The sequence below is a fragment of the Stegastes partitus genome, unplaced genomic scaffold, assembly GCF_000690725.1.
Source record: "Stegastes partitus isolate 25-593 unplaced genomic scaffold, Stegastes_partitus-1.0.2 Scaffold1733, whole genome shotgun sequence".
In the NCBI taxonomy this organism is placed as follows: domain Eukaryota; kingdom Metazoa; phylum Chordata; class Actinopteri; family Pomacentridae; genus Stegastes; species Stegastes partitus.
The window spans coordinates 118,208-134,681 of NW_007579464.1; the positions used below are offsets into that span (position 1 = coordinate 118,208).

Here is a 16,474-nt window from a genome sequence, read left to right on the forward strand (position 1 = left end):
CTGTGCTTGTTTATTGTGTCACTGCTGTAACTCCAACAGTGGAAACTGCTTGTTACTACAACACTGAACACGTTGAACCATCTCACCACAACACACACACACACACTCACAGACTTTTAACGCAGCGAAACCACTTCAAACATACATTACAGAGTCTCCCGTTCAGCTCTGGCTGAGTGTTTCAGTGGCAGTGGGAAAGCTAAGCAGGTGAACGCAGCACGACGCTCCTCACAGGTCGGACTGGTCGGTTTGGTTTGTTTTTTAGGTACCGTAACAAATGTGACACTGACAGAATCCCCACAACAGTGTTTTCAACACAAATGACTAAAGGGCTCTGCGAAAAACTAGAAAAAGTCTCTTTTACAATCATATCAAGTATCTGTACGACAGCAGGATTCAAACGTTTCTACACCACTTTGTTAATGCTTGTTCTACGCTTTTGTTGACTGAAATGAGATTTTATGATAAATGAAGTTGTTTACATCGATTCTTAGTGGAGTTAAACATTCAGCACTTTATATTGATTTCTATGTAGACTTCAGAAGTTCTGTTTTTGCCTCTGCTTTTCAGTATTTTATGCTTTATTTTACTTACAAATTCATTTTACGAGTTCTTCTCTTGTTTTCTACTTTGCTAATTTGCACATATTTATTGCTGTTGGGTTTTTGATTTGATTTTTGTCTGCAAAATCTACAAATGCTCGCACATGAACACAGCTAACTCAGTCACACTTCATCAAACTTTAAAGGTCTCCACATATTTATTCATAACGTGGTCATTTCAGTCGCAGGAGTTCTGTTTGTGCAGACAGATCACAGCACGTTAGTGGAAGCAGCAGTTTAAAAGGTGATTAGTAGAATTTTTACATTTCTACTCATTTGTGAGCTAAAACTTTTGTTTAGGATTTGTGGATAACCTTCTTCAAACTGGTGAAAACTTTTGACTTTTAATTGACTGACCGAATAAAACATCCGTCTGCATCTGAATGTTCAGGTTCAGTCTGATAACATGTAGCTTTGTTTTCAGAGAGCATAAAGCAACTCAACAACGTCACAGTGGAGAAAAGCTTTGGTTCAAACACAGCTCCACTGTCAGCGTCACCAGCCTGCCTTGATCTTTACTGCACAACAGAACCACCAAACTCCTTTTGTTCATGTGTCAACAAGTCCAGCAAAGACTCATTAGCAAACCTCACCTGCAAATTTGTTATTTTTTTCTGCAACAGCAGCTAAAAGAAAACTGTAAACAGCAATCGGTTCTTTGTAAAAAGGTCCGACTGTAGAACTCAGCTTTGACAAACAAGAGCTTCATTCTAAAATGTGATTATCTGTCACATGACAACACAAAAAAAACAGTGACACTGATAAGGATGATTAGTTTCTTCAATGTCACATATATTATAGATATTAATAGGAATATATTAATATATTAGGCAACAACTCTCAGGTGCCAAAAAGACAAAAAATTGGGAATGAAATTCCGAATGAAAAGTACAGTTTAATGCTGTGATGATAACTGGCCTAACAAGTTAGGAAATGTATGCTGTGTCAAGTTATTTCTAGATGCAGAAAATTCCTGTAGTTGTCTTCACTGAGCTGTTATTACCAGCCGTCTTTCTACTGCAGGAACTCAGGGCAGCTGGGCGAGGGTTAACATTTACAGAATCTCTGCTTCTATTGCAGCTGCTTCAACAGCGACGTTAACTTAGAGTGAACCAAAACAACAAATAGCTACCGGACATAACTCCAGTTATCTGTAGGAAACAGAACAATGGAGGTTTCTCATTTAAACCTGTATGGTCATTTTTACACTAAAGGTGGCGATGTTTGGGAGAACTTTGGTCCTTATTATCTTTTCTGAGTTTCACTAATCAGCCTCATGCAGTAGTTTTCAGGGCAGCTCAGAAGCACCTACAGTGGAGTAGGAACTCTGCTCTCCCCTGAAGTAGGGTCTACAGGGACGGTTTTAGTGGTCAGAACTTGTACAAAGGTTCAAACCTAAACTTCCTGCAGTGGAAAACAGTTTAATGTTAGAAATCAGAGGAAGCAGAAAGTAAATCACAAGTGGTTGCAGATTAACTCTAGAAATGTACTAACCAGAAGAGACTACATGAAACTTGTGGACTTTTCCTTTAAAGACTGCTGTCCTTTTTTAAACATGTGCCAGGTGTCAGCACCAAAGCTTAGATGTCATCAGCATCAAGCAGAATATGCAGAGCTTCATTCTCTAATTCTTTAGCATCAGCAAAATGCAATTTTGTTTTCAACAAAGAAGAACATCTTTAGTTATGTCTCTGTGCTTTTTGTCCCATCAGTGGTAGACAGTGTTTGTTTTCCTCCACGCTAGAAACACAAAAATGTGTTCAGTGAATACCGGCGGTGGTGATTTAGAGAGCGACAGATGCAGCAGACAGCAAGCGCGGGTCCTTTTTCTATTTCCTAAACTCAGGAACCATTGAGTGACAAACGACAACCCTCCAAAGGCTCAAAAGACAGCTGGTAAGAGTCAGTATGTGTTGTTAAACCTAACTGACCAAAGTAAACTTTGTACAGCCGCCTTTTAAACCTGAGGGTCTGATCCTCGAGACAGACTTTGGGTGGAGTTTCTCTGTAAGGTGACGGAGTGAGGAGGTCATTTCTCCTGCAGCAGGACGGGGATGTTGATGTTCCAGCCGATGGCCTGCCGGTCGAAGCCGCAGGTAAACAGGTTGCAGGTGTTGTTTTCTTCACACCAGGCAGAGCAGCAAACCATCCGCCGGTGACCCTGAAAACACAGCAGTCAGGTCAATTTTAGATTTAGTTCGGAATTTACTTAATAGGATTTTTGGACCTAAAACTAAGTTCTGTGAAATGTTTTGGTCAAATTTTGAGAATTTCAAATGTTGTCAGACCTGGGAATTTTTCCATTTTCACCCTCAAAACACTTGAAAAGCCATTTTAAGGTTCAATATTTCCAGAGATAAAACTCCCACATGAATGAAATTGGGTGAGGACACAGACAGAATAGTTTCCAGCAGTATTATCCTATTAGCAGCTACTAGATTTGGGAATGGAAAAAGGACAAAGTTTTCAATCAAGGCTGCTACTGTGTCCTCAGAAAGTTCCTGTAAGTGGATATTTCAATATTTTCCACTAAAATACAGTCTTTGGTCACGCTGTTAAACTTTAATATGAAAGCAACATGGAGGCAGCTTGTAACTTTGTACAGATAACAACAACATATAGAACCTTGACCAACATTTGGTCAAAATATGTAAAAACTGGAACCTTGCCATGCCAGACTTTCCACACATCAAATTCTACTGATGTTAGAGCCTCTAAAGTTGCTGAAATGTTGACCAAAGACTGCATTTTAGTAGAAATATGGATCCATCCATACATATACACTTACAGGGACTTTCTGGGGCCACTATACCAATCTCGATTGTATTTTTATCCCACTTTAATGGGCTAATAATTAAAATTTTGTCCTCTGCTGGAACCATTGAATTATTTGGATCTGCTGGAAACTATGCTGTGTGTGTACTCAAAAAATTTCACGACTGTGTGAGTTTTATTTCCAGAGATATTAAACTCTGAAAATGGCATCCCAGGTTCAACGCTTTTTAAAGATGAATATGTGTGTATATGTGTAAATATGCTGCTCAATTTATCAAACCAGGTTCTATTAACTGCTTTTTCACGTTTTAGTGCAGAATAATTTCTAAATGTTAAATCTCAGACTGACCTGTCTGTTGCTGCGTGGGAGTCGAGCCAGTCGCACTCCGGACATGTCGAACAGCCGGACCTGCCGATTGTCGTGAGGAAGAGCGATGATTTTCTGGTTCACCGACACGCTGATCCTGAACATAAAGAACAAGGGTCAGCAGAGTGGACGAGCTTAGATTTCATCTGCAGTACGTGGTAGTAATATTTTAATGTCTACACAGCATTCTGCCACATGCTTAACATTCACTTTTAAGCATACTTTAGTCGTAAACATTCTGAAATATCCCACAAGATGATAAGGATTAAAGAATATCTGCAGAGTTGAACTTTTCTTGTTTGTCACATTACTTCTCTGAGAATCCATTCATCATTTTAACCACTTACTAAGAAAAGTCAGTGTTGTCTGGTTCAAGCATAATTACATACGGGTTATCTCTTTTAATTCTTGTAGATTACAAATAATTAGACCACCAGCTGTTTTCTTTCACAGAGCCGACACAACAGGCCTTTAACACTGATAACTAAAGTTTAAATTTCATGAAAGTGGTTAAATAATTACAGCATTTCCTAAAAGACACAAACAAAGTCTAATAATTCAATACATGCAGTAAATTCTGTTTAAAAATGTAATGTGTTAAAGCTGTTTAAGTTTTTTTTTTAATTCACAGAGATGGGCAAAAACATTTTGAATCACCATTATTACAAGCAGTTTTTCAGTAAAGAAACACTTGTTAGTTACAGCCCATATTCAGCATTTCTCTAAATATCTGTATTGTTATTTTTATTGACCAATTATTGCTAAATTAATTTAATGTTTTACTTTGGCTCTGATGCAGTCAGTTCTCTGTCTATAGTCACTGTGCAAAGCACAATCTGATTGGTCACTAGTAACAGCCAGTCAACACCGAAAGCTATTGTTTACACAGAGAGACAGACGAGAGCATTAGCAGACTGTAGCAGCTCCAGTGAATCAGCTGTTTGAAAGGTGAGGTAACAGATGTTGCTGAAGCTGTAATAAACACCACATTCTTCCACAAGAATGTTCAGTTTCTCTGTTACACAGAAAACACCTGAATCATTTAGCTGTTGGTGTCGGTGCAGCTAGAACTGATTCTGCTGGGATAATCCTAACACACTGTGCTAACTAACGCTACCTGTAGCACCGCAACATCTGTCTACAGTCAGATCAACTTTAACAATCTGTTCTAACTGACAGACACAACCTCCAAAAACTGAAGAAGAAGCAAAAACATCTCCACAAAGCAGGACATTAGCTGATTTTATAGCATCACATGACGCTCTGTTTCATCACTGTACATATTCAGTTATAGTAATCCTTATTAATAAGAAACCTAGTTATGTGTCTCACCTGCTCGCAAGTTAACTCACCTGTTGACAGCAGAATCAGTTCGGATGGTTGCTATGGGTGACCTCATGTTCTTCAGGTCCCACACTTTGACGGTTCGATCGTCGCTCCCAGACACCACGTTGTCTCCGACCGTGAACACAGCAGACGTCACCGTGCTGCACAGGACCAGAAACCCAGTTTGTTTAAACAGAGTGAAGCAGGAATGACAGCAGCCGTCAAACAATGTCATGTGTTTCCATCAAAGTTTTGTAATATTTGTTTAACACCTGCATAACTGGAAACCTCTTTTACAAATGATTGTTTGAACTTTACTGAGTCTATCTGTTGTAGTTAATGTCACATTGTCCCCTTGTATAAAATTTACTAAAAATATAGTTTAAAGGGACTTCTTAGCTGAACTGCAGGCAGTGTTTACACAAAATTTTCGCTTTTAACAGAATCAGGTCTAAACAAGCAGCTAAGTTTTGGCAAAATCCTAAATGAGAAAAGTAAAATAAATAGATTTTGACCAAATATCCACGTTAAGTTTAGACTGGTGTCATTTTAATGTCATTTTTGTTTGTTTTTGTTTTTTTTGAGGACAACATTCCTTTCAAACCAGCTGACTTTTAGAAAAATACATTCATAGATCGTGGAATTGATGTCATCTTAAGAAAATTTGTGTTGTTTGTCTTCAAACAGATGAAAGTCAGTGAAAAGGAAGACGTGAAGGTGTCAGACTGACTCTGTGTGTCCCTGGAACACGTTGACAGAGTGGATGGACGGGTCTCTGAAGTCCCACAGCCTGAAGGTGGTGTCTCTGGACGAGGTGACCACCAGGCGCTGGGTGGGATGTGTGCAGCAGTGGGTCAGCTCCTGGTCATGGCCTGAACACAAACAACCAGCAAAGTAATGAACATAGCAACAACTTATCTACTCTTTAATAACCTCCTTTGTTTGGCAGCAGAGACAGAAATTCCACAATCAGACTTTCCTTCAGCTGAACACACATGTTCCAAGATGGGGTTTTGTTTCTTCTTTTTTTTTTCCATATTTCAACTCACCCATAGTCTGAGATTATTTGATCTGCTTGTCCAATATTGCAGATTCTAAACAAATGACATTATAAGAAATAACAGTAAAAATGTATTGACTTTCATCTTAAATAGTTTCTGAAATATTATTGTTCAAACAGCCTCAAATAATCTCAGAAAATCCTGGATGAATTGAGCTACAATATCCATATTTTAAGCAATAAAAAAATCAGACAAATCAGATTGTCAAGCAAAAAGTGTTCTAAAAACTGTATGCTTTGAGATGAAGTAACCGTTCTGAAAGAATGATAATGAGGTGCAGCGGACCATTCTACATTGCTAATACAATGCTGGGGAGAAAGGTGTCACTTTGCAAGACAATATTATTAGTGATAGTCATTACTGCCTTACAGAAGGACTGTGTTGATGGATTAAACTGTTGACAAGAAAATGTACCTACAGATAACTCCTTTTAAATTCCAAATAATCCATTGCATACCCGGGTTCTTGGGAAATGAGCAAATAACATAAAAAGTGTAAGTAAGGCCGGGTTAGAGATGGTACAAGTAAGAACAGGGACTGATAGATGTTTAGAATTGATATACATTTGTCATGAAAAAGAAAACTGTTGTGCCAAAATTTTGAATAACTCCGAATCAACATTTTGTTATAATGCCTTTGTTTCCCTCTGAGTTACATGTTTATTTAAAAGATAACTTCTCAACATTTACCCTTTAGGGTTGATTGGCTCTCACTTGTGATCAATCAGACAGAACTGTGGGCATGACATCGGTAAAAACCACAGAGTGACTACAGACAGAGGGATTTGACTGCATCAAAGCCAAAGTGTATTTTTAAATAATTTAGCTTTACTGAGAATTGGTTAAAAAATGAAGATACAATAATCTAGAAAAAATAATGACTACTGGATCCGAGAATAGAGCAGGATGATGAAAAGAATAGCTTTCCAATCCTTGTGCTTTCTGGAATACCACAGACTTTTTGTAATATTCTCTTCTTACCAGTAAGTGAGTGGACCAGCTCTGATGTCTCCACATCATACAAATTGGCGGCTCGGTCCCATGAGGCCGTCACAACCTGTTTACCCCCCACCAGCCAATCAGCAGCGATCACCACGCCCTGATGGCTGCGGAGGGTTGTGGTTGCCATCCGGATGGAGGGGCAGTCATTCGGGCCTTCGACCTCGCCGTCGGCCTCGTCTTTGTCTGAAAAGTCAACGTCGTCTTCGCAGGGCGTCTGCTGCTGCCACAGCAGGAACAATTGACAGAGTTCAGTTGCAGAAACAGCAAAAGTGTGAACAATAAATCATCAGAAATTCTGTTTACTTACGCTGATATCAGCAACAGGCTGTGGAGTTGGCAGCTGCACCATGTATCTCCAAATGTGAGCTGTCTGATCTCCTGAGGCTGTAAAGACACAGGTCAAGAACAACTGTCAACTATAAAAAATGTGTTTGAATGTGGTCAGTTTTCAGGACACAGTGAGCCAAAATTAATCCATTCATGTCCACATTTCTATTTTGTGGTTAAAACCAACAATATAAAGATTTAAAACACTATAATATTTCAGACTGTTTTTGCGGCGTCCTCTTGCAGGATGTGTTCCAGCTTTGAGTCATTCTTTTGTGAATATGTATTAGGTAAAGAGTTTTTAAGGCACCAAGAATTCAGTGTAATAGTTTTAAGGCTGCTGCAGTAAAAAAAAAAATCTATAAAAAACACAGATTTGTCTTAAAACTTCAGCGGTGTTGTAGTTGTGGATGTTACCTGTTAGAGCCATCTGTTCAGTGGGGTGGAACTTGATGGAGTTGACTGTGGAGACAGAGACATCTGCATTATGTCACAATATAACAAACATTACTAAGATGTTATGCAATGTTGGCCTTCAATGTTTTGAAAACTATTTCCAAGTACTAGAAGTTTTTGATTAGTTAAAATAGAAATAAAATTTTCTTACAGGATACTCATACTATATTGTCACCTTTATATTAATGGTTAGACTTTTTACTTGAAATCAGGTTGAAAAGTCTACTTTACTACTAAAGTAAGAGGCCACTATACTATTCAAAATTGTAAAAAAACATGTACATAATTACGTTTTTTTTTTGTTTTTGTTTTTTTTCAATGTATGTTAATGTATGTCTGTTCATGAGGTACAATGAAAAACTTGTGAAGCATGAAGCACATCAGTGTCAAACATTTGCAACTTGTCAGGAGACCATGTGATGCCATGATATCAACATCAGGACAAGTTGTTCATGTTTTTGTAGAACATGTGGATACCACTGTTTCTCCATTTCACCCAAAGAGGCTACATTTGTTAGTGTTAAAATACATCTACATTAGAAAATGAAGGAATCGTGTCTAGAAGACGATCCTGGTATCAAATGTGTGTAAAAATGATCCTTTCATTGTCTAGAACTTGTTCTGATCAACCACCATCACACATGCTGATATGGGCCTTGAAAGTTTACCCAGAATGCACTTTTTAAAGTTTTTTTCTGGTGAATTATCAAAAAACACATCCAGGGTACCAATGATTGTTTCTATGACTCTGTCACAGACATTAAACTGCTGCAGTTTGACTGTTCAAACTATCATACATCCTGTAATACTGATGCTGAAAACTGGTTATAGAGTTGAACAAAAAAACAGATGTTGTTTTTAGATTGTGACACCTGGATGGATGTAAAAGTGATTGAGTTTTAAAAGAATTATGTTTTTAAGCACTGAAAATGTCCATAACTGGACAAGTGTTGCAGAAGCACTGAAAGCAGAGCATCACTGCACAAAGAGACTAATCTGGCGGATATTGGCGGCAAATCTAAATCAGACATCTTAATGTTTCATAACTTCACAGGGATGGACGTCTGTCCAACAACACCAGTGTGAGAACATTTAATCACATCTATTGCAATAAATGTACTGTATATATCCAACTCTACCTGATCCTTGGTGGCCCATATATTTGAGGAGGCACTTTCCCGTCTCGATGCTCCACAGCATCGCACTGTGGTCTGTTAGGATACAAAAGAAGCCAAAGAGACAATTACTATTACTGTCTACATCTGGTAATATACTGTTTTATTTATGTTAAATTTAGTATGAACTGAATAGTTGTCTCAGTTTGGAGAGATAGGTTGCATTAAAAACATCTAGGTTCGACAATAAATGTCTGAAAAAAGAAAAATCAGCCTACACATATGATGTGGGCTGACAGTGAGGCCAGCTGCATGAAATCCTCCAACTCACAGGTATAAAACAGATTTATAACGATACAGAGGATGCAAGTTTTAGCACAAAAAAAAAAAAAAAAAAAAACACCAAGAAAGAAGGAAAAAGAAAGAACTGCATGAAACACAAAGACCTTTGAGGATAAATTAAATCTCTGATGAGTATGAAAGCACCTGCAGATGCTGTTCCAAGCACCACTGGTTGAGTCCTGGTGACGCTGAGGTCCCAGATGCCGTCCCTGTGGCCGACATACTCCCTGACCAGCTGGCAAACCGCTCTGGACGTGGTCGCTTTGAAACTGGACACGATCTGACATCGATATCAATCATGTTAATACAGAACATCAGAGAATCCCAGAGTTATCTCTAGTAGGTTTCCTACACATCACTGGTATAAAGAGGGATCAACACCCAATGCTAATCATTAGAAATGACTGAAGCATGCGTTTTAACCCTCTGAACTCCAAGCAGCAGTGTCTGGGCATTTTTTTGCTCTTTCACATTTTTTCTCACTATGTTTTTACTGCAATATAAAGTCCTCAACTCAAAAATGCAAACTCCAAAATTTCTTCCATGCAGCCCAAGGAATTTAAAACTCTTTAAATCATACAAAGACAAAAACTAAAGTTAGATTTCTTAAATTATTTATTTTACCAAACACACAAAAAAAACCTGGAATCAACACTTCCAACATTGTTGTAAGTGCTCACAAGTGATACCAACACTGGGAAATAAAAAAGATGACTCTACATAGTGTAAATACTTTACTGCTTAGATTTTTGTGATGTTTCCAAATTCCTGCTCTGTGTACACTGGCTGCAGTTCAGCCAAACACTTCTGGATTTCTGCCATGTAACTGCTGGTCACAGCTGAGTCACTAATGGCTTCACAGCTGTGCTGAGGAACACAGATTTTTTTGCATTTTGTAGAATCTAGTGGAGCATACTGTGTATTTTTGACAAATTTTTGAATGAGGCGTCTAGAATAAAGTGGTTTCAAAGACATATCACAATTTTGAGCTAAAATTTGGTTAATTTTCCCAATCAAAAGACACACGTGATTAGTTCACTGTTCAACCACTTTTTCTTTCTGTTTTCACAGTTTCAGGCCAGTAATTCATTTTGGAGATTCTCTTAAAGAAGATAACTTGACTTTTGGGGTTCAGAGGGTTAAATTATTTTCTTATTTGACTCAAATTAGTGATTTTTGAAGCCAAATGTAAAAGAAAAGCTACAAATTAAACCTTTCACATCTTCAGGCAACCCTGGTATGCAATTAATAGCATCCATGAGGGTACAAAAAATTCTACGTTCTCCCCACACCCACTATTTATTTTCCCAAACATTTTAAGGAATGGAAATGACTTGATTTTATTTTCCCAGAGCTGTGTAGGAACCCTGATCTGACAGAGGGAGGAAGCGGGTCAGCAGAACTGAGGAGGGGTCCTTGTAGTATTGCAGGGCTGAGAAGCTTCAGTTGACAACAGTGTTATTCATATCAGTCCTGGGCTCAAGATGTTTTACCAAAATATCTTTATTGCTGTTTGCTTTAAGCTCCTCTCAGCACATTACGGTCAGTTGTTATAAACTCCACCGATCTGATGCTTCGAGGGCTTTAAAAACAAACGGCATCAACTACCCAGATCTGGTATCAACACAAATGCAGACACATGAATTATCTGTACTTTATCAGTACTGGGAATTACTGTCAATGCAAAACTGCAATAAAGAAAAAAAAAAAAAGGCCTAAAAAAAGGGGCAGAGTTATGGTGAGACAGAAGAAACTGATCAGTAGTTTTTAGCAGCTTTATTAAAGGTTTGGTCAAAGTGTTTTTACATTAAAGATGGGGATGATACAAACAGGACTCTTGGCTCGTTTTGGACACAGACCACTAAATAAGTTCCAACTGAAATAAAGCAGGAGAGCAAAAAGAGCTGCATCATTCATCTGAAAATGAATCTCAGGCTACACATTGAACAGAGCACGCTTCAAAATCTTTTATCTGTTAAAAAAGATTTGAAAACAACAAATTATGGTCAAACTGAGATTGATGATATGATGAAACACACCAGTGCTAAGCAGTGTGGGAACCAGTGGTTACTGGTGGTTAGAAAGCAGCACGGCAGATTCTCTTGTGGCAAATATAAATTTATCAAGCAAATGATTTCAGCTGTATGAGACTCCAATTTGGTTGTTGTTTCATTTCATTAGGTTAAGGTTTTTCACTTAATGCACGAGCAGTGTGATGAATCTGTGGTAGTATGCTGAGAATGATGCTGAATCCTGAACTTGTTCAACTGTAACACTGATGAACATTTAAAGAAGCAGCAACAGGGACCGGGAGGTTTAAAGAAAGGCAAAGCTCCGCAGAATAAGCTTTAATTAAGAACTCTAACGCACCCAGCAGGTAAAGCTCTACAGTTTGTAGCGTCAGTGTGTAGTCTGCCACAACCACATCAAGATTTTGCTTGTTTTACTACCAAAAAACAGGTTGGGTTTTCCAATCAGTCTTTGCAAAGTAAAGCTAAAGCAAGCTAATATTAGCTTACTGCAGATTTACAGTACTGTGGATGTTGAGTTAAATCCGTCTGAGTAATATTTGTCAGAACAAAATGACAATCAGTGTGTAGATGTGTGATCTGTAAATGTAAATCACTGTGCACAAATGCAAGAAGTATTTTTTGTAAACTCTCCAAAATGTATCATAAACATAAAATGGATCTGTAAATATACAAACAAGCTCCACAAGTTAAAAAAAAAAAATCTGCAAATACTTTTAATTAACTTACACATAAATGAAAAACAACTTTTAAAACAAACAAAAAACTGAGATCCATAATTGCTTTTTGATTCACAGATAGGAGAAAAAACAGCGGCACAGACATCTTTTTGAAAGTTGCAAACGTGAGGAAAATATTCATAAAGGTTTTCAATTTATTTGAAATTAATTTATCTGATTTGTGCATCTAATAACATTTTATTAAATCAGAAAGTGTCCGTCTTGACCGCTGCTCTCACCAGATCTTCAGGTGTAGCTGACACCACAAACGATAACTGAAATATGCTTTGTGTTGAGTTGATTGTTTAAAGCCACTGTATCTGATAGATTTGTTAAAAGACACAGCTAAATGACAAAGTACTTGAATCTGCAATAAAATCTGACATGGCAAAGCGCTTTTCAGCAGACCACACACTCCACTCTGCTGTAACTGAGCAGTGAACTGAAGCAGCCAAATGCTCCTCCTCGAGTGTTTGATTATTCAAGGCCCAGAAAGCATTTTGAGTTTCCAGCCGCTTCGAGTTAAAGACGTCTCCACAGTGTACCATTATGTGAATGCCGACGAGTAGTTGAATCAAAACTAAAGAGGTGCAACTGAAAAGCCTGTTAGTGAGATAATAAGGTCATGATTTTATCTCACGCAGAAACAGGTAGAAGAGCTCAAACCCCTACATTTGTATGACCAAGTCTCGTGGGGAGGGAGTGTCGACCCCCTGGCTGGGCTGTTCATGCATATTGGCACACAAGGGGGAGAAATCAACAAGTTACCCATGAGTCTCCACCCCACAACTCCCAGCTGGTTACGCTGAAGTTGCGGGATCCACCTACTCTGGCATGGCAAGAATTTGAACGCGGCTACGAGCAAAAAGGTGAAAAAGACAGCAGTTCTTCTCTTTAACATTCACAAAGCTCATGTGATCGTACATTGACCAGCAAGAAAACAAAGATGAAACATTTTCTCGATTCAAAAGTCAAGACAACACATCAACATTTCATAACATTCATGGAGGTTAAATTTAGGTTTATCTCATCTCAAATCATCAGGTGTCCTCTGCTCCACCATCTCTGATTTGCTTCAAGCTTCTTTTATTGTTATCAGAAATTATAAATATTTACTATGCATTTGTGAAATTTTAGATTGATTTATCAAATACCTTTGTAAGATAATGTTTTGTTTTGTTTTTAAAGATTGCAGGCTCTCTATACTGTTTTTTTCGAACATTGAAGCTTGAAGTTATGTCAGAACAATACCTCAAGAATTATTAAAGATGCCACAATAAAAGATATGTCAGTAGTCAAAAAAAAAGTTCTTATATCTGAAACCATTCTAATTCCAGCTCCAGAACATTTAGTTTTTGTGGTACAACTTGCCATATCTGGCTCAATCAGTTGTGAAAAATCTTTTAGTTAATGTGCTCAAAGACAAAACTTTTCATTACAGCTTCATTTCTTTGATATTTCAATTCATCATTAAATCAGAATTTTGATCTACTGTCCAATATTACAGATTCTAAATCAATGCCATGATGAGAAATAACAGTGATAATTTCAGGGTTGTATCTTTAATAGATCCTGAGATATTGTTGTTCCAACAGCTTCAAATTTTAATGTGAGAAAAACACTGCTGACAGTGGGTTAACTGACAATTTAAGATAAATAAATAAATAAATTATAATATATATATATATATATGATTATCTTAAGAATACATCAAGCTAAAATTTTACAAATATCTTTATAAACACCCATATTTAATGCCATAAAAATCTGAGGCTAATTAGAGATGGTTGAGCAGAAACAGTTGTAAAAATGTGATGATTTCCGATGTAATGGCTTCTATTCACTCTTGAACTTGACTGTGTTTTAAAGTTTTACAACCTTATAAACTGGCAACTCAGTATACATGCATGTAGACTTTAACCTAGTATATGTACAACAACTTATTTTTATAATTTTTGAGAATTATCCCAAAATATTAGTAAAACGATATTTACCTTGCTGGTTGAAGCCTTGTAGGTTGTCTTCAGCTTTTGAGACAGCTGACTGGTGCTATGACTCGCTGGAAATAAACACAATATACACAGGTACAGGTCAGAGGATCATGAAAACAAATATTACATAAAAGAACAACACTTTAGGAAAATTTAAGTAGGTCATATACTACACACATGCTACTTAAAATTCAAATGCAGACAAATGCAGAGTGTGACTTACCTTTTGTTTTCAGAGCTCCTTTAGCCAAGTCGGCCCCTTCGAATGTTTGTCCCTCCGCGGTCAAACGGTCATTCAGTGTTTCGATTTCTCTGCGTACTGAAAGTCAAACATGCCATATGTTAAAAAACGCAACAATGTGCAGGTTTTTTTTAGTGGGTAGGAGTTCGGGTTTTGGAAAAGCTATCACAGAGGCCAAAAAAAGACATGTTGATACTGTTTTTCTCAGTCACACACTACTTTTATCCTTATTTCTTCTTGCTCTTTATTTACAGAATCAGAACTCATTGGCTGCACAGTGGATTCATGCAGAAGAATTACACTGAAGCGACTTTTGGAATCACAGCCACACCTCCCTTCATGACTTACATTCAAGGTTTTCTATGTAGAGGTTTTCAAACTCCCTCTCAATCTGACTGAACAGGTCCAGCAGATTACTCCTCAGAGACAGAGGCAGTTTGGAGTCCTGCAGGGGCATAAAAGAAGAAATGTAACCGACCTGGAAACATGTAGGTTTATTACTGAGGAGAGGGGGTCCAGTTGTTTCTATAGGACTGGCTGAAATGTCTACAAATGTATTATTGTGAAAACAGTAGAGTCAGGGGAAAAAAGGAAACAACATGACAGAGAAAAAAAAAATGCAAAGGTTGAACAAAGTGGCAGATACATAAATATACAGCTGGAAGGAAAATCCAGTCTGTCACCGAAAAATCACAGGTGTGAAAAAACTAAAACCACCGAAACAAGATTTTCTAAGGATAGAAAAAAACCTTGCACCTAAAATAAAAAAAACCTTGCACCTAAAATAATATATAATTACGCAGGAAACAGATGTACGAGCATATGAGTACATAATTCTTTCCTCAATACAAGTTTAATATTTGGCTCCAACAACACAAAATATTCCTGTAACAAATCACAAGAAAAGCGTCTCACTTCACAATAAACCTTGAAGAAGGAAATAACAACAACCTCCTGTTTCAGGTTCAAACAGGAAAAAAAAGAAAAATCAATAAATGTATTTGTAAAACGAAACATGTTGGTGACTCACAAATGCCTGAATGTGTTTTTTGCAGGGTCAACAAACCAACAAACAGGCTTTGACTTGTTAGTTTGAAAAACTCAAACCACACTGCAGTGTTTCCACACTGTTATAAATTAAAGTACAAAATGGTATGTTTTTGTCAGTCCCATTTATCCTGTTTAAAAAGCACATTAAAGTTCTCTATAGTACCAGTGGAGTGCTATATTTTAATACCAATTTAGTGCAAATACTGTAGAAAAATATTACTTCACTACCAATCTGTTACTGTGATTAAAATACACACATTTCACAGTAACTGACATTTTACAAGCAAGAATACTGCTTGATTTCAAAAGCATGTTTATATTGCACACCAATGCAATCCTCATGCCTTTAAAACTGCATTATGAAGCCTACTTATTGGTCACAATCCACCACATCTCAGAAGCCTGTGAGTGAACAGTTATAACATCCGTGTAGTTAAACAGGTTATTTACAATCTGGAGAGGACAGAATCAACAGCACCAACTCCAACAGGAAGTGGGGCATATCTCCTCTTTGCTGTGGCCAATCTTTGTGCATAATGTACGCTTTCTTTGGCTGAACTGATGCTCGCGGCTACATTTTCTAAAGAAATCAGTTAAGTGCGCTGTTAGCACTGACAGGCTGAAAGGTTTGTGCCACATATGAGAACGACTGCGCTGGAAAAAAAGAGGAAAGGTTGGGGGTTGGCTGTGTTACATTATAAGATGATGGATTCATCAGAGCGAGTGGACAGACTGAGACCTACCAGCAAGAAAATCTAAATACACTAAAAACTGATGCTCATGTTTAGCTTTTGGTTCATTAAAGGGAAATTTTATTATATTACATATATAGTCATATTTTTATGCATTATTATTATTAGTAGGGTGGAACATATTTTACTCCCGAACAGCTCAGACAATAAAGAGAAACAAGACCAATGTTTACATGAAGCCCTAACAGATGTATGACAAAATGTGTTAACAGGTATAATGAGTCTCAAGTCAGAGCTTTCAGTGCAATGAAGGCGTCTCTCCTTGACCCTGCCAGATCTCCATGGTAAGTGATGCTGCACAGCTGGATCACCATGGTAA

The 16,474-nt window shown here is 37.6% G+C and overlaps 1 protein-coding gene across 2 annotated transcripts in view; it reads right to left on the bottom strand.

Annotated features, from left to right (window-relative positions):
- Window positions 1–741: 741 nt before the first annotated feature.
- wdr37 (WD repeat domain 37) overlaps window positions 742–16,474 on the bottom strand; it is a 21,606-nt gene continuing 5,873 nt past the window's right edge. The window contains exons 3-14 of one of the 2 annotated variants that reach the window (XM_008301930.1): window positions 14,702–14,798; window positions 14,336–14,431; window positions 14,116–14,180; window positions 9,517–9,652; window positions 9,055–9,126; window positions 7,877–7,921; window positions 7,440–7,516; window positions 7,112–7,349; window positions 5,801–5,942; window positions 5,097–5,231; window positions 3,727–3,841; window positions 742–2,763 (exon numbers count right to left, since the gene is read on the bottom strand). In XM_008301930.1, the coding sequence (XP_008300152.1) occupies window positions 2,632–2,763; window positions 3,727–3,841; window positions 5,097–5,231; window positions 5,801–5,942; window positions 7,112–7,349; window positions 7,440–7,516; window positions 7,877–7,921; window positions 9,055–9,126; window positions 9,517–9,652; window positions 14,116–14,180; window positions 14,336–14,431; window positions 14,702–14,798 (1,350 nt within the window). In that variant the 3' untranslated portion in view covers window positions 742–2,631. Of the gene's footprint in view, window positions 2,764–3,726; window positions 3,842–5,096; window positions 5,232–5,800; window positions 5,943–7,111; window positions 7,353–7,439; window positions 7,517–7,876; window positions 7,922–9,054; window positions 9,127–9,516; window positions 9,653–14,115; window positions 14,181–14,335; window positions 14,432–14,701; window positions 14,799–16,474 lie in introns of both variants that reach the window. The other variant, XM_008301928.1, reaches the window with a different exon arrangement.